The sequence below is a fragment of the Malus domestica genome, chromosome 09 (genome assembly GCF_042453785.1).
Source record: "Malus domestica chromosome 09, GDT2T_hap1".
Classification (NCBI taxonomy): Eukaryota; Viridiplantae; Streptophyta; class Magnoliopsida; order Rosales; family Rosaceae; genus Malus; species Malus domestica.
In genome coordinates, this window is record NC_091669.1 from 9394785 (window position 1) to 9403844 (window position 9060).

The following is a 9060-nucleotide window of genomic DNA, read 5'->3' on the forward strand; positions in this document are numbered from 1 at the left end:
ATGAAGCTGAGAGCTCGATGGATGCTTTAGCTCTACCTAACGTTGTTCAAGTTTGTGGCATGAAGCCATTATTCTTTGTTTGCGACACGAAGCCAGCCATTATTCTTTGTTTGCGGCACGAAGCCATTTCAAGTTTGTTTGTTTGCGGCACGAAGCCATTTCAAGTGGGAATTTGGTAACATGGCGCAGCAAGAAGCAAAGCGTTATTTTTACTAAACCTCTTCCTACGGTTCAGTTCATGCGCATTCTGTCCAAGCTTGGCTCAAGGAATCCCCTCGATCCAGCTTGAGGGGGAGTGTTGGAATGCATGCAAGTCATATCTTTTGTTAAAATGCATGCATGAAATAAACATGTTGGATGACTAGTGAAGTTAGGCTAGTCAACCTTCTTTGTGTAAATTAGGCAAGTTAGGCAAGTTAGGAAATTAGGCAAGTTAGGCAAGTTAGGCTTATGTTCTCTTTCTTTTCCTATATAATGTTTCATCTTGTAATTGTTTTGATATGAAATACACATCAAAAATTCAACAAAGTTTGATGTGGAGTGTGTCCAACAACCAATCTCTTCTCTCTTTTTTTAATAAAAAAAAAAGTGAAGATTGATTTCTTTAAAGGGCCTATCGTTGTTTATATGTTAATTGTCACTAAATAAAACAAAATTATGTCACCAAAAGGAAATAAAAACAAATTTGGCTCAAATCAAATAAAACTCGAGACTAGAAGTTGTGGCAAGTTAGGTGGGTAATTAGGTTAAGAAATAATATATAGAAGTGATGATTGGTCTAATACAAAATCACAGCTCACAAGTCACAAATGAGAGAGTCCAAAACCAGCAAGTGGGGGGTGATCAACCCATCCCCACTACCCAGCACCCCAATTTTTCAAAGTCGTGTTCCGTTTGGATCTCCACAACTTCAAAATAAACATCTCAGTGTTCCAATTTCTTTCCTTATTGAGAAACGAGTTGTAGCTAATTATGTGATCGAAATGCTTCATTGAACTCAAAACCTTATTGACAAAATGAAAACTAAATGTCACGATCATTGACAATGTCACATCCGGCCCGGGGTGGATCACTTCCCAGGCCCGCTCCACCACCATAGCACAATATTGTCCGCTTTGGGTCCCGACCACGCCCTCACGGTTTTGTTTCTGAGAACTCACGAGCAACTTCCCAGTGGGTCACCCATCCTGGGAATGTTATAGCCTCCTTCTCGCTTAACTTCGGAGTTCCTACGGAACCTGAAGCCAGTGAGCTCCCAAAAAGCCTCATGCTAGATAGGGATGAGAATACACATTTAAGGATCACTCCCCTGGGCGATGTGGGATGTTACAATCCACCCCTCTTAAGGGGTCCGACGTCCTCGTCGGCACACTTCCGGCCAGGGATTGGCTCTGATACCAATTGTCACATCCTGGCCCAGGGTGGATCACTTCCCGGGCCCGCTCCACCACCGTAGCACGATATTGTCCGCTTTTGGCCCCGACCACGCCCTCACGGTTTTGTTTCCGGGAACTCACGAGCAACTTCCCAGTGGGTCACCCATCCTGAGAATGCTCTAGCCCCCTTCTCGCTTAACTTCGGAGTTCCTACGGAACCCGAAACCAGTGAGCTCCCAAAAAGCCTCATGCTAGGTAGGGATGGGAATACACATTTAAGGATCACTCCCCTGGACGATGTGGGATGTTACAGACAACCTATCCCTTAATTGAAAATTAATTGTATTTATTCAAGGCTATAACCATGTAATTTGTACAAGAAATAAGGTTGTGCGTTTTGTTACTTAGAAAGAATGCGGTGATTAGCATATATTTCGCGAAGCTAAATTTTTTTGGTAAAATATTGCCAGGTTTTGCTCAAATTTTTTTTTCGACAATTAGGTAAAATAAATATATTTTGACAATTTGTTACAAAAATAATCAGTGTTTATTATGTCGTTATTATCATCATTATATTAATATTATGTCGTCATTGTATCATTGATATATAATTAGTATGTTCGCGTTAAATAATATGATTGGATATGTTCCTATATGATACAAAGTTTAATCTTTAGCAAAACTAAAAATTTAAATGACCACATGAACATTAGTCGTATTGGTTGGGACTACGTTCCACATCAAGCAAATCAAAATCCTCACTCCTCACATAAACCTGTGTCGGATATTTTTCTGTTTTTTTCTCTCTTTGGAGTAAGAGGGCAGAGCCAATCAGAAAATACCAGAGAGACAAACTGCCACGCCATAGGAGAAGCCAAATGTTAGGAAGTCCAACACGCACCAACCAACTGAATGGCGCCAGTTGAAGGGACGAAGATCCTTATTTTCCCAGTTTTTGTCGTTAACCTCAATTCTCTCAAATGTCCCAGAACAAAAAACCAAGCACTGTGACTTAAACGCAGAGAATTCGGAACTCTGGCACGCCTCATCACTTGGACTACGCCCACGTTCTTTGTTCTTCCTTATACCTCCCAATTTCTCCTCTCCATTTCATTTTTTCTAATATAGTACTGTGCTTGTTGACTGGTTTTTCTCTTCTGTCAAAACCCCATCAAGTTTTTGCTCCGCAGCTGCACTTTCAAATTTCAACGGTTCTGAAGGGATTTGGAGTTCTGATTCTGGTTTAACTGCTTACCCAGTAAGTACTTTTGATGCTTTTATCTGGGTTCTCTTTGGTTTGTGAGGAAAGTAAATGGTAATTAGAAAGTTCTGTGCTTTTTGTTGTTTTGGTTGAGGAGTTGACTTCAATGTATTTCTTGTGAAGCTTGAAGAACAAAGGAAATGCAAAGTATAAAGATTTCAATTTTTTTTTGTTTTAGTTCTTTCTTGCAGTTTCTGACAGTGATGAGTTGATTTAATTGGTTTTCAGTAATCAAATTATTAAAGTGTGAAGAGTTTTATATGAGACTCACTTGTCCTTGTTTTCAAAGCTGTTTCAGTTTTGATTGAATTCAACTGTACATCTGATGAAGTTTATCAGTTCTCTTGATTTAGTTAGAGTTTACAACTATTAGCGTTATCATCATCTAAGGATCTTCAGATCCAAATTTATCTCTTGATGATTATATATGTTCATGTTTTTCGGGTTCGGTTTTCATTTGTGCTTTGAGGAAGATCTGTATGTTGTTTTGCTTCATTGCCAAATTGGGATCTGTGCACTTTACAAATTCACAATATTGTTCATGTTTCTATTTTCATTGTGTTCTGCAGGTATCTGCATTCATAGATGGCTGCAGTACTGGCGACAAACAGATGCTATTGGCACAATGTGGAGCTGATAAATCAAGGGAAAACAGCAGATGGTCTTGGTTTCTCAAGCTCAGTTTCAGTTCATGAATCCCTTAAGTCTGGGAGACCGACAAGTAATATACCTCGTACTGATCAGTCTCTTAAGTTTCAAGTGCAAATGCGACAGGCTGATTCATCCTCGAGATTGGGAGTCAATGGACGAGCTGTGAAAATGGTACCAGCTAGTGAGGTATCCCCATCCAAAAATAAGGTTGAGGTAGTGAATGGCACAAAGCAGGTTGTTAATGGAGCAAGTATAGTTAGAAGAAATGCTAGTCCGGGCTTGGTTAAGACACAAAAACCCCGACCAACTAAAGAACTTCCCCCGATGGAGGAGCTAAAGGTTTTGCCTTCGGATGAGGGCTTCAGTTGGGCCAATGAAAATTACAATTCTTGGCAAAGGAGTGCAGATGTATGGTCATTTGTTCTGTCATTACGGGTGCGTGTCCTGTTGGACAATGCAAAATGGGCATATGTAGGAGGATTCACAGAAGATAAGCAGGTTGGTTTTGGGACTCTTCTGTGGCTACTCTTTTTCCCCTGCAACTTATCTCATTCCAGACCAAGTCTCCCTTCAGTTTGTTGGTTTTGTGGACTAGTTTCTTTTGTTCCGTTTTAAGTTTTGTACAAACTCTCTCATTCAGAAAAACAGAATGCGAAAAACTGCCTCATGGCTCCGGGAGCGTGTACTGCAGCTTGGCCCAACTTTTATCAAACTTGGACAATTATCTTCGACAAGATCAGATCTGTTTCCGCGTGAGTTTGTGGACGAGCTTGCCAAGTTACAGGTACGTAATATGGGCATTATCTTCTTCAACACTTATTATGTTAGTTTATAGGTAGGCTCTCAGCATTTGCGTGATAATGTTCGTGATAATTTTGCTGATTTTTCCTTATGTGATTGTTATGTAATTATACAGGATAGGGTGCCGGCCTTCTCACCAGCAAAAGCAAGAGCCTTTATTGAGACTGAACTGGGAGCTCCCATCAACGTATTGTTCAAGGAGTTTGAGGACCGGCCAATTGCTGCTGCTAGCCTTGGTCAGGTGCTTAGTTCTTGACTAGTTTTCATTATACGATGTCGGGCTGCAATGTTTGAATTCTTAAAACATCAAACAACACAGAATTTGAGTTTAATTATATTAATGTCAAAAGAACATATTCATTTTCTCCTCCACATAATACCTATATGAAATTTTTATTCGAGATGATTGCACGCACTTTTCCTTGTTTGGATATTGATGAGTTGTGTCTGTAGGTCCATCGTGCTATCTTGCATAACGGAGAGAAAGTTGTTGTGAAAGTTCAAAGGCCCGGTCTCAAGAAGCTTTTTGACATTGATTTAAGTAAGTACATACGTTGGATATAAAGCTAGGCTGACAAGCCTGACATGCATCTCATACTTCTTAGATGATGTTTGATATCACTAATTTGAACTTAGTAGTTTTAGTTATATCTCTAACCTATTTCTTCTTACTGCCAGAAAATTTGAAGCTAATTGCCGAGTATTTCCAGAACAGTGAAACCCTTGGTGGTCCAACAAGAGACTGGATCGGTATTTATGAAGAATGTGCCACGTATGCAATACGCATTTCTTAGTTGCTGTGTTAACCAATTATTGAAATTTCATATCTACATATAATGCGAGTTCTGATGCTTCGAATTATATCTGGCCTTCATGGATTGCAGGATTTTGTATCAAGAAATTGATTATATAAATGAAGGGAAGAATGCTGACAGGTTTCGCAGGGACTTTCGCAATATAAAGTGGGTTCGAGTACCTGTATGTTTCTTGCCACAGAGCTACAACAATTAAAACTGCACTCTTGTACTGTCTTTCTGAGTTATATCTTGACGATGTTTCTTTCCCTTTTGTAGAATGTCTTTTGGGATTATACCGCCATGAAGGTGTTGACATTGGAGTATGTACCAGGTTTCACTCTATACTAATGTTTTTGTTTTGTCCAGATCTTGTGTTTTTCATAAAAATCACTCAGTAGATTAATGTGGTCCAGTGTCAATTTTCTTTTGTTGGTAATCCTTGATGAGAAGTCTTTCTTCTGTTTCAGGCATTAAGATAAATCGGCTAGATATGCTAGATTCACAGGGTTTTAATCGTGCTCGAATTTCATCACGTGCTATTGAAGCATACCTGATCCAGGTCAGGAAATGCGTTCTTCTATCAACCAGCTGACATGACTACGCTCTTCTTGACATGAATGCGATGACTATTTTGTACTGAATGGATGCATCTATTCCTTGACTGTGTCTGTTTTGTTTTGATTACCATAATTCACAGTTAACTATCTTAGCTAAGTGTTTGATTAGCTGGACTTTGCTATTCATGCAGATACTCAAAACCGGTTTCTTCCATGCTGATCCTCATCCAGGAAATCTTGCCATTGACGTGGATGAAACGCTGATCTATTATGATTTTGGTATGATGGGAGATATTAAATCTTTCACCCGGGAGAGACTGCTTGAACTTTTCTATTCTGTATACGAGAAAGATGCAAAAAAGGTGTGCTTTCTATGCCATAATCTGAAGGAAACCGATTAAAAATATAAACACTAATCATCTATTATTTTTGTAGAAAGTGTATTAACTATTCATTTTCACTTTGCTTATTAAGCATTAGGATGACCCTGAATCATGCATTTGAATTCATTAGGAACACAAAATATATCGTCATGTCTGGCCTTGCTGCAAAGGTTTAATCTCACAAAAGCCACTCGCAGGTTATGCGATGCCTCATTGATCTCGGAGCACTTCAGCCTACCGGAGATTTGTCATCTGTATGCACCATCCCAGTACTCATTATAGGTTTTAAAGGGAGAAGTCACTTGAGAGAGTGATTTTCAGAAACATTTAGTGCTCTGTCTTACGCTTTCTTCCCGCAATCTCTAGGTACGGAGATCCGTTCAATACTTTTTGGACAATTTGTTAAGCCAGACACCAGATCAGTCGCAGACGTTTTCTGCAATTGGGGAGGTATGCATATACTGTTTTTTACTTGTTAACTTGTCTCATTTGTGTACACGATTGCGTGCTATTAAAGAAGATGCCCAGTAGCACCATGGCTAACCAAGCTACTGGTTTTAGCTCTTATAAAAAGGGCTAGAAAAAGGGGGAAACAGTGGAAACGGGTTCTTCTACCAGACAAGTGATGGTTACATGTGTTTTGAGCTGATGAAGATGTTGAGTCATTTTATCTTTTCGTTCTAAATATTCTGTTTTTAATCTAAAGTTGGTGACGGGGCTTTTCTTAATCACAGGATTTATTTGCAATAGCACTAGATCAGCCATTCCGATTTCCATCCACGTTTACTTTTGTCTTAAGGGCATTCTCAACCCTGGAAGGTACAACATTAAAACTTTTAAATCTTGATTCTATATTCTCCCGAGTTAAAATGAATTTTGTTTTCGGTCCAATGACATTATCTGATAAGCATAAGTTAATATGTGTTTCAGGTATAGGCTATATTCTCGATAAAGATTTTTCCTTCGTGAAGATTGCTGCACCTTATGCTCAGGTTAACAACTATAAGTTACTATTTGCGCGTGACAATTTCGTGTGTTCCTTAGCAATGGTTTGGAAGTACATCGCTGATATTATACGCTATATGCAGGAGCTTTTAGATTTAAGACAGAAGCAGCGTACGGGGACACAGCTTGTAAACGATATAAGGAAGCAAGCCGATGACGTACTGCAACCTAACTCTCTTTCCTTCCTTTAGTTCCTTGTTCTTGTTTCTGTTAAGCAAATAAATTTGCTTCGTTCGATTTCTAGTTCAGGAAAATAGTAAAAACCAACATGTTTCTCAGTATTGGGCCTATTGGCACTAAGCGTTCTTGTGCATGTAACTTTAGGCTAGAAGCTATACCATGTCGATGCCATACAGAGTTCAGCGAATAGAGGAGTTTGTGAAAGAGCTCGAATCAGGGGATCTGAAACTCCGAGTCCGGGTACTTGAGGTATGCAATCTTAACTTTTATGTATACAAACACAACTGCACAAGTTCAATTAACATGAGTAAAACTACATTTTGGCAGTCGGAAAGAGCTGCACGAAAAGCAACAATACTACAGATGGCGACGATGTATACAGTCTTGGGAGGTACCCTGGTGAACCTCGGGGTCACTTTGAGCAGTCAAGGCAGCCAAGCTTTCGCAAATGGATCATTCATCGGCGCAGGTAACTTGTTACTCAAGAAAACTTTGATATAAACACACCTTCCTGTCCATTTCGTTGCATTCATCAAAGCTTTCGACACTTTGCAGGAATCTTCTTCACGCTGTTAGCTAGGTCTATGCAGAGGGTGAACAAACTTGATAAATTCGAGAAGATGATATAATGTCTCAACCGAAAATCTAGAAACTCGTCTTGCCATTGCAGTACAGCGTCCATCTCGTTTCTCGTTCATCCCTCTAATTCTTCATCAGCTTCATATAGGCCGGTTTTTTTTTTTTTTGGATGCATACACAAGAGTTGTATGCGTTGTATACCATACACACAAACATGAAAATAGTAAAGAGTGCCTCAGAAATCTGTGCCCTGTATATGTATAAGCAATTGGTGACTGTACAAAGAGGCGACAAATTTATTATAAATTTTTTATTTTTAATTTTTTTAATTTTAGAAATATTAAATAGAAGAACTTTGTAGGGATTGCCATGCAATGTGTATGTTTAGTTGGCTAAGATGTGTCATCCGTTGGATGCAATAGGAAAATATCTTTAAGATGCTAGAATATCTTAAATATAATTGAGAAATAATCTTGAAGATATTATTTAATTAATAATATCTTTGAATTATCCCAAGAAATTCTTGATTGGATTTGAGGGTGATTTCTTGCTTAATTATGTTAGCCTTCAATAAGGAAAGCTTCAAAGATATGATTTGGTTACTAATCCTATCTTTAATACAACTTTTTTTCTTGGCCATGGGCATAAGAGTTTGGAGAAGTCGTATTCAGCAACTCAAGTCTTCTTGAAGGTTGAATTGTGTATGGAACAGATGTGGGCCTCATCAATTTAATGAGGCATTATCATGTCCTGCAATAAAAGCTTATATGTCAGCTCCATGATTTTCTAAATTTTTTTTTACTCCACAATATTTTATACCGGTTCAGATCAACAATCTACCAAATATAACATATAAGAATTTCATTCTGATAACGTGGTATATTAGATTAATAATATGAGCGAAAAGAAATATTTTTATTTTTACTTTTGAAAAATTTTATTGACAATTCAAAAATTTCATGATACAACACTCATTGCTTATAAAAGCACAAAAGAGAAAATACACATGCAAAAATATATGACGATAATTTTAAAATGTCAATATCAACTTTGACTACGATATTTTGAACTATTGGCTACGCTCCATAAGTTAGAGAAATCTATAGCATACAAGCGTAATGTGTTGAGTGGACCAAGTGGCATTTTGATTTTTGGCTTAGAGCAACCATACTTTCAACGACCTAAAAGGCAGCACGTCAGTGCTGGCTGAAGTAAAAGTTGCAGAAAAGGGACAAACGACATTTGAATTATTGTAGTCAACAAGGGTTGCACAAACTATGTAATATAATTTGGTGGTTGGTGAACTTTTACCCAATCTTTCTTCATCCCCCAAATTTTGCAATGTTTAGCATTTCATATATGCGTGGTGCTATCCTTATGCATATTTTTACTTTACACATATCTCTCTCTCAAATTTCAATCGTTAAAACGAATAAATTAAAGAAGATGAACTGCAAAAAATTATCAAAA

The 9060-nt window shown here is 38.2% G+C and overlaps 1 protein-coding gene across 1 annotated transcript; it reads left to right on the forward strand.

The window, feature by feature from the left end:
• Window positions 1–2171: 2171 nt before the first annotated feature.
• LOC103443064 (protein ACTIVITY OF BC1 COMPLEX KINASE 7, chloroplastic) lies at window positions 2172–7910 on the forward strand. Its single transcript, XM_070827410.1, has 18 exons — window positions 2172–2634; window positions 3207–3786; window positions 3929–4072; window positions 4205–4330; window positions 4543–4630; window positions 4768–4861; window positions 4974–5067; window positions 5163–5217; window positions 5354–5445; window positions 5635–5805; window positions 6024–6080; window positions 6193–6276; window positions 6561–6645; window positions 6757–6818; window positions 6915–6989; window positions 7156–7260; window positions 7339–7480; window positions 7567–7910. Exons 2-18 carry the CDS (start codon window positions 3223–3225, stop codon window positions 7638–7640), a joined length of 2112 nt encoding a protein of 703 aa, XP_070683511.1. The 5' UTR covers window positions 2172–2634; window positions 3207–3222; the 3' UTR covers window positions 7641–7910.
• The last annotated feature ends 1150 nt before the right edge of the window (window positions 7911–9060 follow it).